We start from the raw sequence: 24,708 nt of genomic DNA, 5'->3' as shown, positions 1-24,708 counted from the left end.
TTTCTCCTCTCGGCCTGTCTGCATGCAGGCCTGCCTTCCTCTCCCTCTCCTTTCTTATCCCCTCCTATCGTATCCTATCCTACCTACTCTGGGCCTTGCAGCTGCCTAAGCTGGGAGCAGGGACCCAGCCTGCTGATCTGTCGTTATGTGATGGCGTCCTGACCAATTTGCATATTATCCTATTATTAGGTAGATAGTAATTTTAAAAGCCAAAAGAAGAAAATTATCAATGTTGCACATAAATACAGGATAAATTATTCAACAGTAGAAACAACTCTGAAAAGATGAATCAGGAAGCTTATTGATAGTACCAAACCTATGTGATAAACTGTAAGAGGGGAAAAAAAGTAATTTTAAAAGGGTAAAATGAGTGATTATTGGCAACAAAATCTGTTGTAAATTCAAGGGCCTCAATGGGCTAGGCAGGTGTCAGTGAAACAGGGAAAGTAGATGGCAAAAGTGCATGATCAGTAGATTTTTTTTTTGTCACCTAACAATTCAGCCCTGGTGTTGCCAGATAGTCACCTCAAGAGATAAGAGAAATCTGGATTTTTGTTTGAAATACTCCAACTTTAAAATGTTGGAAGGTAACTCTCCTTCCACCCCTCTACACTCACCATCAACACATAGATCAAACAAAACTCATCTGTGTGGCCTGTCAGTTTTCAAAGTCTGGCCTAGAGAATAATCACTGAGATATTTAATAGAACAATGTTAATTTAAGACAGGGCTAAGAATCGTAAGGCCAAGAGTGATGAAGTGTTGTTGGTAACAGCTTCATGAGAAGCCAGGGATGGTCCTATATGTTCAATGACCCAGTGAATCTTGAATCAACCCAAGTAGGTTGACAAGTAAGGATACTATAGCTACAAAAAAATCCACTAGAACATGTGAGAAAATAGACAGGGCAGGGAGTTATCTGCTCAGCAAATGTTTAATGTAGAAGTCCTAGTCTAATTTTAAAGCTTTCATGAACTAAGGAACCTCTTCCACTCCTGTTTGATAGAAAAACATAATAAAAACAGCTTAAAATCCTTTTTAGTTTGGATGTGTACATGGCCTTTTAGCACCTAATCTGTTTGTGAGTAGAGATGCTAACCACTGGTGCTAAGCATCTCTAACCACTGGTGCTGAGATTGCCTAGTTGATGGGGAGAAAAAGCCTCACTTAAACTCTAAACACTAAAATTAATTCTGAAAGGGTTAAATAATCAAATAAAAGCGATGAAACAAAAAAGATAGCAAGATTAAATTACAGTTCAAGACAGCAACCTTGTACCCCTGTCCACTTCTCCCTTCCAGTCATACTGAAATAAAAGAATCCTCAAAACACCAGAGAAATGTCTCCTTCCAAATGAGTCCAGGAAACTAATAAATAAATACCAAGATCTAGGGAGGGACATGAGCAATCAGAATAATCTAAATTAGTCATTAGATTCATTAGAAATAATTATTCATCAAAATTATTTCTCAAACTTCAGCCATTCCCATTATAGGACAATTTTTGCTATATCCCAGTATCACTTATCCTATTCTTTAATATTTTCCTTTAAATCACCTATGATTTAGAGTGAGCACCAAAGCCCCACTGAAGCAAGTCTTGCCCCATAAGGGTGTCTTCAGCACAGAAGTTCTCCCACCGTAGACACAGCTGATTCTCACAGCCAATTGACCTGGAGGTCAAATCCTCCCAGTGTTACCTACAACAATCAAGGCTTAACTACAACAAGACTGTGCACAAAGCCCACAAGGGGATGCACCAAGAGTGTCTACCTCAAGTAATTGGGGAGGCTGAGCCACTGGGCCCTATAGGACACTTAGCACAGAAAGCCACTCTATCGACACAGCGAAGCATAAAAAATGCTGAGATAAAGAAACAGGACACAAATGACAGAAATGGAGGAAAGCAAACTACTGGATATAGAATTCAAAACCACACTTTTAAGGTTTTTCAAGAATTTTCTAGAAACCGCCGATAAACTTAATGAGACCCTCAAGAAATCTAGTGAGGCCCTCGATGTTGTGATAAAGGACCAACTAGAAATTAAGCATACACTGACTGAAATAAAGAATATTATACAGACTCCCAACAGCAGACCAGATGATCACAAAAATCAAGTCAAAGACTTGAAATACGAAGAAGCAAAAAACACCCAACTGGAAAAGCAAAATGAAAAAAGAATCCAAAAATATGAAGATAGTGTAAGGAGCCTCTGGGACAGCTTCAAGCACACCAACATCCGAATTATAGGGGTGCCAGAAGAAGAGAGAGAGCAAGATATTGAAAACCTATTTGAAGAAATAATGACAGAAAACTTCCCCTACCTGGTGAAAGAAATAGACTTACAAATCCAGGAAGCGCAGAGAACCCCGAACAAAAGGAATCCAAAGAGGACCACACCAAGACACATCATAATTAAAATGCCAAGAGCAAAAGACAAAGAGAGAATCTTAAAAGCAGCAAGAGAAAGAAAGTCAGTTACCTACAAGGGAGTACCCATACGACTGTCAGCTGATTTCTCAACAGAAACTTTGCAGGCCAGAAGGGAGTGGCAAGAAATATTCAAAGTGATGAATGCCAAGAACCTACAACCAAGATTACTTTATCCAGCAAAGCTATCATTCAGAATTGAAGGTCAGATAAAGAGCTTCACAGATAAGAAAAAGCTAAAGGAGTTCATCACCACCAAACCAGTATTATATGAAATGCTGAAAGGTATCCTTTAAGAAGAGGAAGAAGAAGAAAAAGGTAAAGATACAAATTATGAACACCAAATACACATCTATCAACAAGTGAATTTAAAAATCAAGTGAATAAATAATCTGATGAACAGTATGAACTGGTGACTATAATAGAATCAGGGACATAGAAAGGGAATGGACTGACTATTCTTGGGGGGGAAAGGGGTGTGGGGGTGCGGGAAAAAATTGGACAATAATCGTGCACCTATGGATGAGGACAGTGGGTGGGGAGTGAGGGCGGAAGGTGGGGTGGAAACTGGGTGGAGGGGAGTTATGGTGGGAAAAAAAGAGGAACCAATGTAATAATCTGAACAATAAAGATTTAATTTTTAAAAAAAGATACTTAAATAAATAAATAAATAAATCACCTATGATTTAGTTAAATTAACATATTATAAAGGAAACTTTATATCACTAGAGCAAGTGGAAATTGTCACTTTGTCTTCAGTAGGTGGTAAATACAAAAATAAACACACCTTATTATATTCTAACTAGAGGCCCGGTGCACGAGTTTCATGCACTGGGGGGGGGGGGGGTGCTGGCTGGTGGTCCTTCAGCCCAGCCTGCACCCCAAGCTGGCAGTCAGACATCCTTAGTGCTCCTAACACTGCTGCTGCGCTCGCCAGCTGTAAGCCCGACTTCTGGCTGAGCAGCACTCCCCATGTGGGAGTGCACTGACTACCAGGGGCAGCTCCTGCATTGAGCGTCTGCCCCCTGGTGGTCAGTGCATGTCATAGCAACCAGTTGTTCCACTGTTGGGTCGATTTGCATATTAGCCTTTTATTATATAGGATATTATTGTTGACAGAAAAATCTGGGCCTGCCTCCTATTCTGTTACAACAGGAAACTAGCTCCTTTTAGGGAGGTATTTCAGACAAGCACCAAGTTGAGACTTTCTCTAATACAATCAGGATGAAAAAGAACAGAAAAGGGAGTCATTACCTTACTTTTGTTTCAATGGCACTTAATGTTGGGCCCACATCTTCTTCAAACCATCCCCAATAGTATGAGAGTTTCCCCTGCACTTGTGACAGTTAGGCCAGTCAGCCCTTCCACAAACCCCCACCCACACCCCCTGACACAATCTCATATTCTTTCTCACACAGAGCCATTCGTTCAACCATTCCAGCTGAAGAAAAGACTTGGTCCCCAAAATAAAATCCAAGAAATGCTCTCCAAAGAAAGGGGACAATCTACTTATAGAGAACATGAAGAGGGTTGGAGGACTAAGAAAAAATAAAGAGCTTGGGGCAACTTTAAACTTCTAAAGGAGATGACAACCTTGATAACATGGAATGAGGGGTGAGGAATGGGGAGAGGACAGTAAGAAGGGTGCCCCAACCAGTTGTCCCATGCACTGAAAGATCACCAGTTTGATTCCCAGTCAAGGCACATACCCAGGTTGTGGGTTTGATCCCCAGTCGGAGTGCATGCAGGAGGCAACAGATTGATGTTTCTCTCTCACACTGATCTATCTCCCATCCTTTCTCGCTCAAAAAAAAAAAAATCAATTAAGAGCATATTTTAAAAAGAAGAAGAAGGGCAGCTTTACTCAGGAGTGAAATTCATAAGAAGAGCCAAGCCCATCTCACTTTGCCACCGCAGGGGATTTTCACCGTCCTTAGCCCACCACCTTTCCCCCACCTCTGCACCCTATATGGAAACAAGCCTATTCACATGCTCTGCAAACTTGAGAAGAATCTACAGTCAGCTCTGCCTTTTAAGGTATGAGCCTCTTGAGGACAAAGACCTACCCACAATCAAGAGGAAACCCACACCAGCTATTTGCTAATTCAGTCTTTCACTATGTACAAGAATGGCCAAGCAAGCATCAGAAAGTTGACCACCAGTGTCTTCTACACAAAAAAGTTTACTCCAGCGAGATGCCAGGGAACAAAACAAAGACGAATCCAAGAAGAAAATAATGCAAAATTCAAGAAAGAGCAGTAGTTGTGTGTGGAAGAATAGTGAAGGAATGTCACAAGAAATTGGGAGACTCCCTGAAACAGCACAGGTTTTCTGACCTAGGGCTCTATTTTCTTCTAGGCCTCTAATCACACACCTTGGTTCTACAGTAATTAGACCATCATAATAATGTAAATATAGCTACTGTTTTGATTTTCTATATAAAATCAACCTATGGACAAAGTATGGAAGGCTTCATTATCATTATAGAACAGATTGTAAACATACACTGCACATATGCAAATTCCTCATCTAATCTACAAAAAGAATCTATAGTTGACAAATCAATAGAGGCACAAATATATCATTTAAAGTTATAATAGTCTTTTTTCTTCCCTGGCTGCTTGAAGATTGGCCAACATCACGAACAACACAGTAACTATCTGGACCAGGACGTTCATAACCAACAAACTACTTCAGTGAAAACAAATGGTCACTGACGTCCTTCACCCTGGGAAGGCAACAGCACCTAAGACAGAAATTTGGCAAAAACTAGCCAAAATGTGTACGACCACACCAGATGTCACCTCTGTATTTGGATTCAGAACACATGTTGGTGGTGGCAAGACAACTGGCTTTGGTATAATCTATGATTCCTTGGATTGGGTGGGGAACCTTTTATTCTGCCAAGGGCCACTTGGATATTTATAACATCATTCATGGCCATACAAAGTCATCAACTTAAAAATTAGCCTGCTATATTTGGTCAAACATTTAATTAACTCACCCCTAATGCCCTGCAGGGCCAGACCAAATGATTTTGCAGGCCTTATCTGGCCTGTGAGCTGGACGTTCCCCACCCTTTGTTTAAGGCATCCACAGGAGGTCCTAGCACAGTATGCTTTGTGAATAAGGGTAGCTACTATACCTCTTTCCACTGTCATGCTACACTCAAAGGACTAAAGTGACATAAGCACTGAAAAATTAGAACAATGGCAACACAACTTATAAAGTCTTGAGAAAAATGTCTGGAAAAGATTACCATAATTTAAATGAAGGCTAAATTACAATGCTCATGTACAATCATAATTTAAATGAAGGTTAAAACTTAAGCAATGTACTGCATGGTGACTATAGGTAATAATACTGTATTCTATACTTGAAATTTGCTGAGAGTAGATCTTAAATGTATTTACCACACACAAATAACTATATAAGGTGATGGATATGTTAATTCATTTGACTGCAATAAACATTTCACAAGTCTGCTGTAAATATATACAATTTTTTATTTGACAATTATACCTTAATGGAGGGGGGAAATACAATAAACCGTACAATACATATTTTTGTTTAAAAATAAACATAAAACAATTTTTAATTAAAAAATAAACTTGTCCGACTGGCATGGCTCAGTGGTTGAGCATCGACCTATGAACCAGGAGGTCACAGTTCAATTCCCAGTCAGGGCACATGCCCAGGTTACGGGCTTTCTCTCCATTGGGGGGCATGCAGGAGGCAGCCAATCAATGATTTTCTCTCATCAATGATATTTCTATCTCTCTCACTCTCCCTTCCTCTCGGAAATAAATGAAAATATTTTTATAAGTAAATAAATAAACTTATGGAGACCATCACAGTACCAGTGTTACACCAAAGCACAATTGAAAAAATGCTAGAGTAAATTACCTACAAGACATTCTTTTTCAGGTTGTATCTACACTAATAAAAGAGAAAAATGGTAATTGGCGTACAACCGCTACCCTTCCCATTGGCTAATCAGCATATCCTTATGCAAATTAACTGTCAGCCAAGATGGCGGCCAGCAGCCAGGCAGCTGGAAGCGAACATGAGGCTTGCTTGCTCCAGTGACTACAGACTCCAACGGCCTCTGAGCTGGCAGTTTGAAACATTCTAACAAATATAGCCGGCTGGGATCTCAGAGCTGAAGTTATACATTGTTTCGATTATAGAACAGCAAACAAACCAGCAGCGGAAGCCTCAGAGCTAGAGCCAGAGCTAAAGCTGGCCCAGAAGAAAAAAAGAAAAGAAAAAAAGGAGCGGTTGGGAGCTTCCCGCCAGCCTGAAAGCAGTCAAAACCGCCAGCCTGAAAGCAGCCCTCAGCCCCTCACCCAGACTGGCCAGGCACCCCAGTGGGGACCCCCACCCTGATCCAGGACACCCTTCAGGGCAAACCAGCCGGCCCCCAGGCCTCTATCCTATATAGTAAAAGGGTAATATGCCTCCCAGCACCGGGATCAGCGGAGCCGCAAGGCCTCCTGGCACCAGATCAGCATGACAGGGGGCAGCGCCCAAACCCCCTGATCGCTCTGCGGCTCTGTGTATGACAGGGTGTGGCGTCCCAACCCCCTGATCAGCCCTGCTCTGTGTGTGACAGGGGGTGGCGCCCCAACCCCCCCCCCCATGGGCCCTGCTCTGTGTGTGACGGGGTAGAGCCATAACCTCCCCATCGGCCCTGCCCTGAGTGTGACAGTGGCATCGCCCCAACCCCCTGATCGGCCCTGCTCTGTGGGTGATAGAGGGCGGCGCCCCAACCCCCTGATCCGCCCTGCTGTGTGTGTGACAGGGGGCGGTGCCCTAACTCCCCTATCGGCCCTACTCTGTGAGTGACAGGGGGGAGCTCCCCAACCCCCTGATGGGCCCTGCTCTGTACGTGACGGGGGGGGGGGCACTGCCCCAACCCCCTGATTGGCCCTGCTCTGTGCATCACAGGGGGTGGCGCCGCAACCTCCCCATTGACCCTGCCTTGAGTGTGATAGGGGGTGGTGCCCCAACCCCCCAATCAGCCCTATCCTGAGCATGACTGAGGGTGGCATCGCCACCTCCCAATCCGCCCTGCTCTGTGCATGACAGGGGGCGGCGCCCCAACTCCCCAATCAGCCCTGCTCTGAGCCCCACCAGGGGCTGCACCTAGGGATTGGGCCTGCCCTCTGCCACCCAGGAGCAGGCCTAAGCCAGCAGGTCATTATCTCCTGAGGGGTCCCAGACTGCGAGAGGGCACAGGCCGGGCTGAGGGACCCCCCTTCCCCCCCGAGTGCACAAATTTTTGTGCACCGGGCCTCTAGTCTATTATAATTCCATAGAAATACATTTTTTAAAGTAGCTTGATTTAAGGTAGTTTCTACCTTCATTACTAAAATATATTGAGACAAGTTGGGAAAAGTTGGAGAAGGAAGATAATTTGACTAATAAAGGAAGAGAAGGGGAAAAGAAAAATATGCAAACAAAAATAACTACAGCACATTAACTACTACAAAAATATCCTAATCTACACTAATAAAAGAGAAACATGGTAATTAGTGTACGACCGCTACCCTTCCCATTGGCTAATCAGCGTATCCTTATGCAAATTAACTGTCAGCCAAGATGGTGGCCGGCAGCCATGCACTGAAGCGAGCAGGGAGGCTTGCTTGCTCCAGTGACTGCAGACTCGAACGTTCCCTGCCTAACTTGCCGGCCTCTCAGCTGCAACTCTAAGCAACTATTACTATGTTGCAAATAAGAAGCTAAACAAAACCCCAGAAACTGGCTTTCAGTCAGCCCCGGACCGCAACATTGTATCGATGTTTTCAGCAGCGAGGCCTCAGAGCTAAAGCTGGCCCAGAATAAAAAAAAAAAAAAAAGAAAGAAAACAAGGAGTGGTTGGGAGCTTTTAGTCACCTGCCAGCGGGAAAACAGCCCTCAGCCACTCAGCCAGCCTGGCCAGGCACCCCAGTGGGGACCCCCACCCTGATCCAAGACACCCTTCAGGGCAAACCAGCCGGCCCCCACCCGTGCACCAGGCCTCTATTCTATATAGTAAAAGGGTAATATGCCTCCCGGCACCGGGATCAGCGTGACAGGGGGCAGCGCCCAAACCCCCTGATCGCCCTGCGGCTCTGTGTGTGACAGGGGGCAGGGCCACAACCTCCCTATCCGCCCTGCTCTGTTCGTGACAGGGGAAGGCGCCCCAAACCCCTGATCAGCCCTGCTCTGTGCCTGATAGGGGGGAGCTCCCCAATCCCCTGATTGCCCTGCGGCTCTGTGTGTGACAGGGTGCAGCACACCAACCCCCTGATCGGCCCTGCTCTGTGTGTGACAGGGTGCGGCGCCCCAACCCCTCCTCCCCCACGGGCCCTGCTCTGTGTGTGACAAGGTAGAGCCATAACCTCTCCATCGGCCCTGCCCTGAGTGTGACAGTGGCGGTGCCCCAACCCCCTGATCGGCCCTGCTCTGTGGGTAATAGAGGGTGGCGCCCCAACCCCCTCCACAGGCCTTGCTCTGTGTGTGACAGGGTAGAGCCATAACCTCCCCATTGGCCCTGCCCTGAGTGTGACAGGGTGCAGCGCCCCAACCCCTTGATCCGCCCTGCTCTGTGTTTGACAGGGGGGAGCTCCTCAACCCCCTGATCGGCCCTACTCTGTGCATGACAGGGTACGGAGCCCCAACCCCCCTGATGGGCCCTGCTCTTTGAGTGACAGGGGGCAGCGCCCCAACCCCCTGATTGGCCCTGCTCTGTGAGTGACAGGGGGCAGCGCCCCAACCCCCTGATCGGCCCTGCTCTGTGAGTGACAGGGGGCAGCGCCCCAACCCCCTGATCGGCCCTGCTCTGTGCGTGACAGGGCGTGGCGCTGCAACCTCCCCATTGACCCTGCCTTGAGTGTGACAGGGGGCGGTGCCCCAACCCCCCAATCGGCCCCACCCTGAGCGTGACTCAGGGTGGCATCGCAACCTCCCGATCCGCCCTGCTCTGTGCATGACGGGGAGGCGCCCCAACTCCCCAATCGGCCCTGCTCTGAGCCTGACCAGGGGCTGCACTTAGGGATTGGGCCTGCCCTCTGCCACCCGGGAGCAGGCCTAAGCCAGCAGGTTGTTATCTCCCGAGGGGTCCCAGACTGCGAGAGGGCACAGGCCGGGCTGGGGGACCCCCCCCCCCCCGAGTGCACAAATTTTTGTGCACCGGGCCTCTAGTTTATATATATAAAAGGCTAAGGTGCTAAGTGTCTGAATATGTTTAAAGTATTACATATAGTATTACATATGTCTCCTTTTTCTCCCTAAAGTCATTTTTAAAGAGGCCAGCCAAATGATTCTTGGCCCCCAAAACAGAAACCTACCTAAAATAAGATAATAAAATTATAGTTTCCACTAAGGTACCATGGACTATTGTATATCAAATAGAGCAGGGGTCCTCAAACTACGGCCTGCGGGCCACATGCAAATACAAATATTGTATTTGTTCCCGTTTTGTTTTTTTACTTCAAAATAAGATATGTGCAGTGTGCATAGGAATTTGTTCATAGTTTTTTTTTAGAACTCTAGTCCGGCCGCCAACGGTCTGAGGGACAGTGAACTGGCCCCCTGTTTAAAAAGTTTGAGGACCCCTGAAATAGAGGTTCCACACCAAATTCAGAATTTATGAAGAAAATTAATCAAAAGCAGTCACATGACTCAGACTTCTCTCATTCAGATTACAAACATAAAAAGAGTGAATGAAACAGTGAAAGTTCTCTACAGTGAAGAGAGGACATTAACATTTGTGGAGTGAACTATCCAAGTGCTGAGAGTATGACCACGCCTTCACAGCAAGCTGAGTGAGATGCTTATGGGCCTATTCAGTGAGCTAAATATGTGACCCTTGAGGTGACAGTACAGTGGATTTCCACCCTGAGAACCCTAGGGAGCAGAAGGAAAAGCCATGTTGATCACTGACATTAAAATGCACAACCAAGGCAAAATTCAGCAATTCCAGCAGAACAGAGGTAGGCTACATACAAGACCCAACACAAGGTCACCTTTGGTTCAGTCCAACAGTGGCCCCAAACAAGCCAAAATTACTCCAGAAGGACGAAACTGTAGGTGGACCTAAGTTCCTAGGGGCTAAGGAAGAATCACCAAATAAAGCCTACAAGCATAAAGACGCACCCCTCCAGGCAAGACAACAATGTAAGTAAACGTGGTACTCACTACCTCCCACAGCCATATCAAAATTACAACTAAAATACAGAACCACCATTCAGAATCATCTGAAATCTAGCTAAACAGAAGTCCTACAACTAGGGAATTAAAGAAGAAGCACATCAAGACTGGTAGGAGTAGTGGAGATTTGGGGCAGAATTGCAGAACTGCTGGTCCCACACCTGTGTGTTGCGGTTTAAAACTCGAAGGGATATCTTGGCTGTGGAGGTTTCCCTGAGAAGCAAGGGGTCCCTGCCCCACAACAGGCCCTCCAGCCCAGGATTCCAGTGCCCCAAAGAAAAGGCCCCACAACTCCTGACTGAAGGGACTGTGGCTGAGTGACACAAAGGCTGCAGGAGTCCTAGGCAGTTCCTATTAAAGAGCTTGCACATGGACTTACTCAGACTCACTCCCTCTGAGCTCCAGCATTGGGGCAGCAACTTGAAAGGAACCTGGGACATTTGGAGAGGAATTAATTTGTCTGGCATGAGGGAGAGAGCTGGAGGGGCAGCTTTCTCCCAGACAGAAGTGCTGGCAGAGTTCCTTTGCTGAGCCCTCCTGACAGAGCTGGCAGGTGGAGCACCATATCTGAATCTCCATCAACATGGCTCATACTTTTTGCCCCACCCTGGTGATTCCTGAGGCCCTGCCCCTCCCTACTTGCAGGCTCATCCAAGCCATTTCTAGTGGCTTTTCCACTCTTGCCTCATTCTTTGGACTTTCCTAAAATATCTCAAACCTCAGCATGCCCCATACCTCTTGATAAGTGCCCCAAGCCATGCACTAGGGGCAGCCCTACTTGGTTCATAGCTTGGCCTCTCCTGGGCACCTCCAAGACCAATACAAGTAGCAGCCATCTGCTGATGGCTTTGTAGCTCATGCTGGGTAGCCCTAGGCAGGACACCACCTGGGTGACTCTGCACTTCCCAGGAGGCTCCAGAGCCAGTACACCCAGTGATCAGCTTTGACCACGATGGATTACAAAGCTACCACCTCCATGAGTGACACACTCAATGGGCGGATTCAGTGAGCACCAAAGCCCCACTGAAGCAAGTCCTGCTCCATAGGGTTGACTCCTGCACAGCAGCTCTTCAGTATAGTGACAGCCAATCCTCACAATTGGTTGGCCTGGGGGGTCAATCCCTCCCAATGACGCCAACCAAGACTCAACTACAAGAGGGCAGTGCACACAGCTCACATAGGAGCTCACCTGGAGTGCCCAGCTCAGGAGACTGGGAAGGCAGAGCCACTGGGCCCTATAGGACACCTACTAAACAAGGCCACTCTACCAAGTCCAGGACACACAGCTGATCTACTTAATACACAGAAACAAATATAGGGAATCAGCCAAAATGTGGAGACAAAAAAAACATGTCACAAATGAAAGAACAGAAGAAATCTCCAGAAAAAGCACTAAATGAAATGGAAGCAAGAAAACTACCAGACATAGAGTTCAAAACAATGGTTATATGGATGTTCAAGGAACTTACTGAGAACTTCAAGGAACTTACTAAGAACATCAACAACATAAAAAAGGACCAATCAGAAATGAAGGATACACTAACTGAAATAAAGTATAAGTTACAGGGAATCAACAGTAGAGTAGATAATGCCAAGAATCAAATCAAGAATTTGCAATATAAGGAAGCAAAAACACATCTAACCAGAAGAGCAAAAAAAAAAAAAAAGAGTCCCAAAATATGAAGATAGTGTAAGGAGCCTCTGGGACAACTGCAAGCATATCAACATTCACATCATGGGGGTGCCAGGAGTAGAAGAGAGAGAGCAAGAAATTGAAAACCTATTTGAAAAAATAATGACAGAAATTGATGTTGGTGAAAGAAATAGACACACAAGTCCAGGAAGCACAAAGTCTCAAACAAGATGAAACCAAAGAGACCCACACCAAGACACATCATAATTAAAATGCAAAATGTTAAAGTCAAAGACAGAATGTTTAAAACAGCAAGAGAAAAGCAGTTAGTTATCTCTACAAGGAAACACCCATAAAACTGTCAACTGATTTTTCAACAGAAACTTTGCAGGCCAGAAAGGAATAGCAAGAAATATTCAAAGTGATGAAAAGCAAGGACATACAACCAAGATTACTCTACCCAGTAAAGCTAGCATTTAGAATTGAAGGTCAGATAAAGGGCCTGCCGGACAAGAAAAAGCTAAAGGAGTTCATCACCACCAATCAGTTTTACACAAATGTTAAGGGTCTTCTTTAAGAAGAAGGGAAAAAAAGATAAAACATATGAACAATAAAAAGGCAATAAATACATACCGATCAACAATTGAATCTAGTAGTAAAAATCAAAATAAACGAGCAAGCAGAACACAAACAGACTCATAGACAGAGAGAACATTTTGAACAGTTGCCACAAGGGAGGGAGTTGGGGGGAGGATGAAAAAGGTGAAGGGATTTAGAAGTACAATTTAGAGTGCTCAACTCGCCTTCAAGCCCAGTGACTTCCCAGCATTCAGATCCTCGGATTTTCCTCACAGCATGGCCCCCAAACGCCAGTCCTCGCTCCCACCTCAAATGAAGAAATCGAAACTGCCTCCAGCTCCCAAGCCGGAGAAGAAGCTGACCCCACAGGACGTGCCAAAGGGGGGGAAAGAACAGCAAGAAGCGATTGAACATATTGATGAAATACAAAATGAAATAAACAGACTTAATGAACAAGCCAGTGAGAAGATTTTGAAAGCAGAACTGAAAGAAATATAACAAACTCCGCCAACCATTTTTTCAGAAGAGGTCAGAATTGATCGCCAAAATCCCAAATTTTGGGGTAACAACGTTTGTCAACCATCCACAAGTGTCTGAACTGCTTGGGGAAGAGGATGAAGAGGCGCTGCATTATTTGATAAGAGTTGAAGTAACAGAATTTGAAGATATTAAATCAGGTTACAGAATAGATTTTTATTTTGATGAAAATCCTTACTTCGAAAATAAAGTTCTCTCCAAAGAATTTCATATGAATGAGAGTGGTAATCTATCTTCAAAGTCCACTGAAATCAAATGGAAATCTGGAAAGGATTTGATGAAACATTCAAGTCAAACACAGAATAGCAGGAAGAAGACAGCATGAGGAACCAGAAAGCTTCTTTACCTGGTTTACTGACCATTCTGATGCAGGTGCCGATGAGTTAGGAGAAGTCATCAAAGCTGACATTTGGCCAAATCCATTACAGTACTACTTGGTTCCTGACATGGATGATGAAAAGGGAAAGCAGAAGATGATGATGACCATAATGAAGAAGAGGAAGGGTTGGAAGATACTGATGAAGAAGGGAATGAGAATGAAGGTGAAGAAGACAAAGATGATGATGAGGGGGAAGAAGGAGAGGAAGATGAAGGAGAAAATGCCTAATGAACATTGATAGATTCCAACCTTTTTTCATTTTCTCCAGTTTCAGTCTTTTTTTTTTCTCCCCCCCCCCCCTTATGCTCAGTTGACCTGTTTTTGAGGTCTCTTTTCTCTCCTTTACACTATGGTTCTCACCTTATTTGGGGGGGGGGGGGGGGAGATGTACCTTGAGCAGAAAACAGTGGGAAAAGAATCTTTGCCCCTTTCTGTTCCAAATTCATTTTTATCCCTTCCTGTCTCAAGAAAAACATAATGGAATCAACACCACTGTGCTCTGTGGGGAAAAAAGAAAAACCTTCTGCTCCCTTAGCTCTGTTGGGAGCTGGAGGTTGGTAGGCCCCTGGGTAGTAGTGCACAGAATTCTAGCTTTTTTCCTCCTTTCTCTGTATATTGGGCTCAGAGATTACACTGTGTCTCTATGTGAATATGGACAATTAGCATTTACCAACATGTATCTGTCTACTTTCTTTTGTTTAAAAAATGAAAAAAAAACTTTTAAAAGGGGGGTTACAGAAGGTCAGCAAAGGGTGGGTTTGAGATGTCTGGGTGGGTTAAGTGGGCATTCTGACAACATGGCTTCTCCTTTGACGTGTAATTGTGATGTTTAACGGACATCCTTGCAGTCTAAGATGACACTTTTAAAATAAAATTCTCTCCTAATGATGACTTGAGCCCTGCCACTCAAAGGGAGAAATCAGCAGAACCTGTAGGATCTTATTCAGAATGGACATTTCTCTATTGTAATTTTGTTCCTGTTTATTTTTAAATTTTCTTGTTGTTTCACTGAAAAGGAAAGATGATGCTCAGGTTTTTTTTGTTTTTATTTTTTGTGGGTTTTTTTTAGCTCGCCAATGATGCTCAGTTTTAAACGTTTAAAGTGTACAAGTTGCTTTGTTACAATAAAACTAAATGTGTACACAAAGAAAAAAAAAGAAGTACAATTTAGTAGTCGTAGTGTAGTCATGGGGGTCTAAATACAGCATAGGGAATATAGTCAATGACATACTGACTATGTATGATGTCAGATGGGTATGAGATTTTTCAGAATGACCACGTACTAAGTTTTATAATGTCTAATCACTGGGGTATATACTTGAAACTAATATAATATTGTATATCAACAATAATTGAAAAAAATTAATGATTAAAAAAAAGAAGGATTCCTCCAGGTCAGGGGAGTAGCTGGGATAGGAGTCTCTCAAGAATTTCTAAAGAGCCCACAAAACAAAGTCACCTTTAATCATGTGCCAAGCTCAGAGAGCCACATATGAATCATCCTAGTTTCTCACTATTGCTTCCTCCTCCCACTCTACCCAATCTAGAAGCCAGTAAGGTCAGAAACGGGAAATCTAAGGAATAGAGATCTAAGCAGAAGCCAATCACACACCTTTCTCTCACAGCAGGTGGTTGCCAACCAGAAGTCTTCTGGGAAAAAGTCTTACCTTTGAGTGAAGACCAAAGTGTTGATTAAAATGCTGAAATGGATACTTTTAATTTTTAAACTGAGTCTATGTTTTATAACTTCTATTACCTAAGATTACAGCTACCTGAAGGTACCCTTTGTCTTTTATTTACTACTGAATCCCAAGCACGAATGGCTGGCTCACAGGAGTGCTCATTAAATACCTGTTAAATCAATAACTTGACATGTGAGCCAAGAATAGAGCCATGCCACAGTGGGTGACCATTAAAGAATAGCTGACTGATTGCAGAGGCTAAAGAGTGAAGGAAAGTGAAAAAGTACAAAAAGTAAAGATCATCTTTCAAGAAGCTTGGTTGGAAGAAGAAGAAATAAAGTGGTCAACAGTGGGAAGATTCAGGATAGGATCAATGGAAGTGTTATGCTTCAGCATTTTTAAGACTCAAGGAGAAAAATCCAATTAAAAAAATTTAACTCTGGTCCTGGCCAGTGTGGCTCAGTTAGTTGGGCATCATCCTGATTCCCGGTCAGGGCACATGCCCAGGTTGTAGGCTCAATCCCTGATGGGGGGGCATGCAGGAGGCAGCAGATCAATGTTCCGCTCTCACATCGATGATTTTCTCTCTCTCTCTCTCTCTCTCTCTCTCTCTCTCTCTCTCTCGATCAATAAATAAACAAAAAAAAATTAACTCTGATTAGGAGCTTTACACATATCAACTCTTTTAATCTTCACAACAATTCAATAATACAGAAAATACTCCTTTCCATAGGCAAGGGATCAGAAATACTCTAGGAGTTTCTGAAGATCCCACTAAAGAACCCCCGGAGAAAACATCAGCTCTAACCAGGTGTCAGGTTCATTCTCTCACAAGAGAATAAAGCATTACTAGAAAATGCAACAAAGAATGAGTTAAGAATAGTTTAGGGCAGGGGTGGGCAAACTTTTTGACTCGAGGGCCACAATGGGTTCTTAAACTGGACCGGAGGGCCAGAACAAAAGCATGGATGGAGTGTTTGTGTGAACTAATATAAATTCAAAGTAAACATCATTACATAAAAGGGTACGGTCTTTTTTTTTTTTTTTAGTTTTATCCGGCCCGCGGGCCGTAGTTTGCCCACGGCTGGTTTAGGGTGAGCCTCAGTTAGGAAAAGGATGCTTCATTCTTTTATTTTATTTATTTATTTATTTATTTATTTATTTATTTATTATATCTTTTTATTGATTTCAGAGAGGAAAGGAGAGGGAGAGAGAGAAACATCAATGATGAGAGAGAATCATTGATTGGTTGCCTCCTGCACACCCCACACTGGGGATCAAGCTTGCAACCTGGGCATATGCCCTGACCAGGAATCAAACCATGACCTCCTGGTTCATAGGCCAAGGCTCAACCACTGAGCCACACTGGCCAGTCACTTCATTCTTTTAGATTGCGAGAAAGGAATAAAGTTTGTATATTTGACAAACTCGTATTCATCCCTCAAAAATCATCACAAGTTATCACCTACAGTGGGAAGTCTTCTTTAACATTTGTTAAAGTGTGGATACATGAACAAGTTAGGGAGAGGCTAGGCCCAGGTAACAGTCATTTTTTGGATGGGTTAAGAGTGAGTGGGTAGAGACTAGGAATAGCCTTGAGGACAGGGATGAAAAAGGAAGAGCATAGGGAGATGAACAAATCCCAATTAACTGAGCAATCATGCCAATGACTCAGCTCAGAGTCACATAGATTAATACGAGGTTGGGGTTTTGCTAGGTGAGCATAGCAGGACAGCAGCACCAAGTCTCTGAGTCTTGATGAAATTAACTATAGGTTCCAAACTAGATATGAAAGGTGCCAGAAGTGAGCTGTAAACTGGAGACAGGGGATCAAGAGTCTGGCGATCAGAGTCATTGTGGTGAAAGACAGTGAAGAAGTTGTTTTATTTATAACAAAAGAGCAAATCAAAATGCCCTTCCCTGGGTTTATTGTCCTTGTGGCCCCTGCTTTCTTTAGTGCCTTGGAAATGCCCTGCTGCCCTAGCCAACTTGGCTTAGTAGCTAGAGCGTCAGCCTGCGGACTGAAGGGTCCCAGGTTCGATTCCGGTCAAGGGCACATGCCTGGGTTGCAGGCTTGATCCCCAGTAGGGGATGTGCAGGAGGCAGCCAATCAATGATTCTCTCTCATCATTGATGTTTCTATTTCTCTCTCCTTCTCCCTTCCTCTCTGAAATCAATAAAGAAATATATTTAAAAAAAAAAAAAGAAAGAAAATGCCCTGCTATGCCTGTTTCAGAGTGTTTATGCTTGCAATTCCCTTTCTGCAAAATGCATGTTTTTCAACAAACTAATATAGCTGGCTCCCTCTCACCACTGGGGTCTCGGTTCAAATGTCACCTTCCCAGTCATCTTCCCTGACCACAAATGCTAAAGCAGAAGTCCACCATAACCTGTCCCTGCCACTGCCCTCTTATTTTCTTCAGGGCACTTATCACTATGTGAAATCACATTGATTATTTATTAACCTCTTTGATGTTGGTCTCCTTTATCCTGCTTACCACTGTATCCTCTGTACACAAACAGGGTGGCTTGTACGGGTACTCAACAGGCACTTATTGAATGAATAAATGAACTGGGGGAGCAAATGTAAAACTAAAATACCATTGCCTTACTAGTCCCACAACGTGGGAAATATGCAGGTAGTAGGAAAGGGCAGGGATTTTTCTCTCAAAAAGAGAATGCTGTTCACTACCCATGGGGGCAAGGGTAGGCAGATTATTCAGAACTCTGACTTACCGAAGAGCCACACTTCTTACCTAAAGGATATCACTTCCCTCTCAGTGGGTAACCTTGCAAAGAAAAATTTTAAAGCAGGGTAACTGCTCGCACCCAGACATGCCAAAAGACCACTCCTGGGAAAACTGTGCCTAAATTCCACTTTAAGCACTGTCAACACTGGGACCAAGACTTGTTCAACGTTGCATTCCCAGCCTCTAGTAGTTTTTGACCCAAGGGGATACCCAGAATGTTTGTTAAATAAGCACTTAAGTCAAGGTCTTCTGAGGAATGGCCATCCATCCCATCAACTCTTACTCTGTGGATAAACTTATTTTAGAAACAGGGCAAGACAGCTAAGGAGCCCTTGGCCTAGGCCTCTCCCTGGGCAGCAGTTTGGTTCCTAGAATTCAATACTCATCCATCCTGTGCCACGGGTAATCAAGTATTACTTTCCCCCAGAGTCACCATGTATCAAATTGGTGCATACTTGGCCAATATAATGGTTAATACAGTATAGTAACCAATAATGGATTTCACTTGCCTCTTTAATTTTGTATATGTATTTTGGTCAGCAAGGAAGGGTAGCTCAAAATACTGAAAGAACTAAAATTGAAGAATTCTACCATCAATTTTGTATCCACCAGTGTGCGGCTCACCGTGGGACCCCGGGAAAATCACATCACCCTCCTGACTCTCAGTTTCATCAACAGTCATAATATTCTTTATCCAAAGGGTAGTTCGTTGTAATGTACTCTGAGGCCAATGCTTGAAAGATCCCATAAATCAAATTATGAAACAAGGGAAACCATAACTAAGCCCACTTCAAAACCTGAGAATTTGAGGAGTGAGAAATATTTAGAATGATGCCTGTGGCTCTGACACTAACTCACTCTCACGCTAAGACATGTATTCTCAAAAAAAAGTAAGATTCCTAACATTAACAACGGACCCTTACTATTTGGAAATGTCACCTGCCCTGGACTCTGGCAAGATTAACTTGACATGTATAAAATGATGCAGTACTACCGGTGACAAGCAATTGCAAAAGGACACCTGCTCCAACAGTTCACTGTTGCTGTCTCCGTGCCTCATCTCAGTGCGGTTTAGTTAACAGGCCGCCTTAGCAAACGCCAATCCATTAACCCAGTGGTTCTCAACCTTCTGGACCTTTAAATACAGTTCCTCATGTTGTGACCCAACCACAAAATTATTTTCGTTGCTACTTCATCACTGTCATGTTGCTGCTGTTATGAATCGTCATGTAAATATCTGATATGCAGGATGGTCTTAGGCGACCCCTGTGAAAGGGTCGTTCGATCGCCAAAGGGGCCGCGACCCACAGGTTGAGAACCGCTGCATTAACCTATTCCAGTGAGACCTGGGTTAACAGGCTCTCGGTGCCGCTCAGCCCTCCACCTGCCGACCCCCGCGGACACTCCGGGAAAACACCACAGCCACATCCAGCCGCAAGGTCCACGCTTCCTCCCGCACGACTCCCGCACTTCCTTCCACTTTTAAAAGTACTTTAGTCAGCTTTTGTTTACTAAGAACTCTTAGCGAGACCGAGAAGGAGAGAAGCGAGGGAACACGGACAAGTCGGTTCCTGGGCCAGCGGTTGGCACTGACATCAGGGGGGGCGAGCCAGTTGGTCCCGCTTGAGCCTCAATGAATGGAGCAAAGGTGACGAGGAAGGGAAGGGGGCGGCTCCCAGCATCGCCTCCACCGGGGCCGCCTCTCCGTCCGGCCTGACACACGCCCCGCGGAGGGCAGGGGCAGGGGCCGGGCGGGGAGACGTCCGCACCCCGGCCGGCCTCCGGCAGCCCCAGCGCACCTGAGCCTCGCACCTGGGGCGCGGAGGTGGGGGGCCCGGCCGGCGGCGGGGCGACGTCACCGCTCGCCTTTCCGAGCCGAAGGGAGGGTGACGCCTCCCACGGGGCCAGGAACCAGCCAGGTGCGGGCGCCGGGACAGAGGATCGGCCCCCAAACCTCCGGCAACCCCGAGGGCCCCCGCTGCCTCCAGCCTCCTCAGGGAGGTGCGCAGGGGGGCGCGGAGGAGACAGCCAGGATGGCGGCGGCCGGTACTCACAGAGCCCACTGGAGCCGGTGCTGCTGAACATGGTCCCGCCGGACCCGGAGCCCCCGCGGGGGGACCAGGGGGAGGGGAAGCCGAGGTGGAGAGACTGGCGACCGCGCAGGCGCACTCCTGGCGGGGGCGGCGAATCCGGCCGCGGGATTCCACTCCGGGGGCCTGCTGCGTACGGCGCATGCGCGGCCTGTGGGGCGCTCCGCTCCGTCCTCCCTGCTCCCTTCCTGCCGGCGAGGGAAGTGCGTCCGCAGGGCTGGGATCCGCCTCTCCAGGTTTTTCCGATGGCTGTGGGCGCCCTTTGGAAAAGGAACGGGATGGCGCGGGAGGGGCGAAGGTGTGACTCCGGGGAGCCGCCCACTAGTGCTCACCTCTGCCTTCCTGCCCGCCGGGTGGGTCCGCCAGGGCAGCGGGTTCCTCCTGACCTCTACCCTCGGCCTGGACGGGACGCCCGGGGTGTTCTGCGCATGCTCAGCCTTTCCTAGCAAGCTCCCCAAAGCTCTTCCAGTTCTCAATTATTTTTAAGTGGGACCCCAAGACCCAAAGGTTTGAGAACTGCTGTAATAGTTCATAAAGCGCTCTGAAGTTTTAAAAAGGCAAAGAAAAAAAAGGCATTTATTCATGTTCAATTCTGCAAACATTCTTTCTTTTCCACTTTTTAAATTATTTAAATTATGGGGTGGGGCCACAACATTAGTAACAAAGAAACAGAATTTCCGGAGAATGAGGCCCAGAAATCAGGATTTCTAAAAGATTCCCAGGTGATTCTAATGTGCAGCCAAGGTTGAGAACCACTGGACTAGATAGTGCCAAACCCTACCCTAGACCTATTAAATCACCATTTAACAAGCCCCCCAGCTGATTTGTATGCACATTAGGTGTTTGAGAAGCACTAGTATAGTGATTCTTAACAGGGAGCAATTTTGCCTACAGGGGACAAACCAATGTTTGAAGATAATTTGGTCTTGGGAGAGAGGGCTGCTATTGGTATCTAATGGGCAAAGGCCAGGGATGCTGCAAATATCCTGCAATAGACAGGGCAGCCTCCCTCAATGAAGAATTCTCCTACCCAGAAGGTCAACAGTGTCGAAGTTGAGAAACCTTACACTAGTGTAATTCATCCAACCTTTATCATGCAGCCCCAGATCTCTTAGTGTATGTCATTTTTATTGTCCTTACCTATAGGTCCACCTTGTCTTTTCTATAATTGTGTTATGAAGAATTAATCCTGCCGAAACCGGTTTGGCTCAGTGGATAGAGCGTCCGCCTGCGGACTGAAGGGTCCCAGGTTCGATTCCGGTCAAGGGCATGTACCTGGGTTGCGGGCACATCCCCAGTGGGAGATGTGCTGGAGGCAGCTGATCGATGTTTCTCTCTCATCGATGTTTCTAACTCTCTATCTCTCTCCCTTCCTCTCTGTAAAAAATCAATAAAATATATTAAAAAAAAAAAAGAATTAATCCTATCAGTTACTGGGGATCATCGTTTGCCTTGCTGTGTCTTGTTGAATCTACTTTCTACATTGAGGTAATAGTGGTAGCTTATAAGGGTGAATGAACCCTTAACAAGAAGGGAATGTGTCTTACAAAATGTATCCCATTTTTAGTTTCTTGGGGTGAAGGCATTGCCTTCCTTTAATAGAACAAAGCACAGCATCTCTAAGGTTTTGGCACAAGAAGAAAAATCTCCAGGTGAGTCCTGGGAGAAGGTTGCTGACCAACATCCTTGACAAGTGCCTTTCTTGTATATTAAACCCTTCCTTTAGCACAGTGTTCCTTTCATATAGCAGAGATAGACTAGAAATTTTCCTAAACATTACTAAGTAGTAGAGGGATCAACAACAAAAATAAGAATCACAAACATCCAAAGTATCGAGTTCTGAACAGATGACAGCTATTTGTGCCTAAAGTTTATAGGCCACTTCCTTTTACACATTCTGACTGAAGGCCTCCTTTCTAAATTCCCAGGAATTCTATCAGCAATCTTTTAGACTAGGAATCAGTAGATAATGACTAGGGTTGATGGTCAATCCTTGGATAAAATAGCCTTCATACTGCTTCAAATGCACTTTCAGAATATAATATCTGTGAAACTAATATTTATGAGAAAATAGGTCTGGAAGCTTTTTAAAGGGCAGTTACATATTTTTACTGATTCAATAATATTCATTATAGATGTTTACTGAACAGGGGACATTTGGGAAATTCTTGAGTAGTTTTGATTGTCACAATGAGTTGGGGGATACTACATGGTGTCCAGTGATGCCAGACACAATCCTTTTACAAAAATAGAATTGTTCTCTTTCCTAACCAACTTTTGAGTCTCCCACCTTATGTTTCTTATGTAGGTAATAGCCTGTTTATATTTGAGTCTAAAACCAATTCCATTTTATATGTAAACATGTGTGCTTTGCAGAGTTTTAATTCATTCTGAATTTTCCAGGAATACAACTATTATACTGTTTTGGTTATTTGGAACTTAAGAGTTGCTCACCAATTCAAAAAACCATACCATCTACATTAACACCGCTCATTACATTTGAGTCCCCAATATCAGTTTACATTATGGCTGGTACATTCTTAGTGATTCTACATCTTTCATCGAGATGTACTAATTTAGCCCTTATTTTTAAAATACTATATATAATGTTAAATATTACGAAAAGGTGTTGAGCAATACCAACAACAAAAACAAATCCAATTAAAAATAGGCATACATCACATAAACAAATTGAAAGACAAAAATCACATGATCATACCAATAGATGCAGAAAAAGCATTCAACAAAATCCAACACCTATTTTTGATAAAAACTCGCAGCAAAGTGAGAATAGAGGGAGCATATCTCAACATGATAAAGGCCATATATTGAAGCACGGTGGCAACCATGCTTGGTGGGAATTGCTGTCTAATATTTTATTTATTTTTTTTTAAATATATTTTATTGACTTTCTACAGAGAGGAAGGGAAGGAGATAGAGAGCCAGAAACATCGATGAGAGAGAAACATCGATCAGCTGCCTCCTGCACATCTCCCACTGGGGATGTGCCCGCAACCCAGGTACATGCCCTTGACCGGAATCGAACCTGGGACCCCTCAGTCCGCAAGCCGACGCTCCATCCACTGAGCCAAACCGGTTTCGGCGTGCTGTCTAATATTTTAACCCCGTTGACTTGGCTTCTGTCATTATTTGCTTGCTAAAATAATAGAAAAGTTATTTTGATTTTCTGAATTATATAAATCATCCCATTCAATTGAATACCCTGTTGATTGTAATTTGAATACCCTATTGGTTGTGGTCATACTGGTTTTAGAAAACACATTCCTCTGTACCTGGAGACCAGGACTGCACAATTACTCTAAATTGCCCCAGTGGCTCCAGATAATATGGTTCTGTTGACTCAGTGGTCCTAAGACCCAATGGCTCCAGATAAAGTGTTTCTGTCAACTCAGTGGTCCCAAGACCCAAAACTATAATTAATCTTTGTAGATAACTAATCAACTCAATCTAGCTTCTGTAACAAACTGCTTTTTTGCAAACCAGGTTCCTCATTCCAAACCCCGAGATGTAATCAATACCTTTGTGATTTTTGCCTATGTAAATCTGGTGTTGCGGTCATTTAACCACTATGAGATTTGGAGAGCAAAATGCGCCCTCGTAGTCCCGGATTTGAAATAAATGTGACTCCTTAATTCAACTTCTTGAGGCGTCCTTGTGTGATTCGCGGGGTACATTACAACAATATGACAAACCTACAGTGAACATCACACTCAATGCGCAAAAACCAAAGCCATTTCCCCTAAGAACAGGAACAAGACAGGGATGTCTGCTTTCACCACTCTTATTCAGCATAGTACTGGAAGTACTAGCCACAGCAATCAGACATGAAGAAGAAGAAATAAAAGGCATCTAAATTGGAAAGGAGGAAGTAAAACTCTCATTTGCAGATGATATTGGACATAGAATACCCTAAACACTCCACCAAAAAAACTAATAGACTTAATAAATGTATTTGGCAATGTAGCGGAATACAATATCAACACCCCAAAAATTGATGGCTTTTTTATATACCAATAATGAAGTCTCAGAAAAAGAAATGAAATAAACAAATCCCATTTACCATTGCAACAAAAAAATTAAAAAACTTAGGAATAAACTTAACCAAGGAGGCAAAAGACTTGTACTCTGAAAACTATAGGACATTGAAAAAAGAGATAGAAGAAGGTATAAACAAGTGGAAGAATATACTGTGTGCATTGACTGGCAAAATCAACATCACTAAAATGTCCATACTACCCAAGACAATCTACTGAGTTAATGTAATCCCTGTTAAAATACCAACAGCATATTTCATATATCTGGAACAAATACTCCAAAAATTTATATGGAATCAAAAGAAAAACAAAGTTGAAGGAATCATAATACCAGATTTCAAGTTATACTACAAAGCCACTGTAATCAAAACATACTG

At 44.3% G+C, this 24,708-nt stretch overlaps 1 protein-coding gene across 1 annotated transcript in view; it reads right to left on the bottom strand.

Moving 5' to 3' along the window:
* Positions 1-20,419, bottom strand: part of UBAC2 (UBA domain containing 2) — a 144,785-nt gene extending 124,366 nt beyond the window's left edge. Inside the window, 1 exon segment of the mRNA XM_023764199.1 lies at positions 20,241-20,419. Within this exon segment, the coding sequence (XP_023619967.1) occupies positions 20,241-20,271 (31 nt within the window). The 5' untranslated portion in view covers positions 20,272-20,419.
* Positions 20,420-24,708: the final 4,289 nt, after the last annotated feature.

The sequence above is a fragment of the Myotis lucifugus genome, unplaced genomic scaffold (genome assembly GCF_000147115.1).
Source record: "Myotis lucifugus unplaced genomic scaffold, Myoluc2.0 scaffold_320, whole genome shotgun sequence".
NCBI lineage: Eukaryota > Metazoa > Chordata > Mammalia > Chiroptera > Vespertilionidae > Myotis > Myotis lucifugus.
This window is presented reverse-complemented; position numbering and strand designations above follow the sequence as displayed.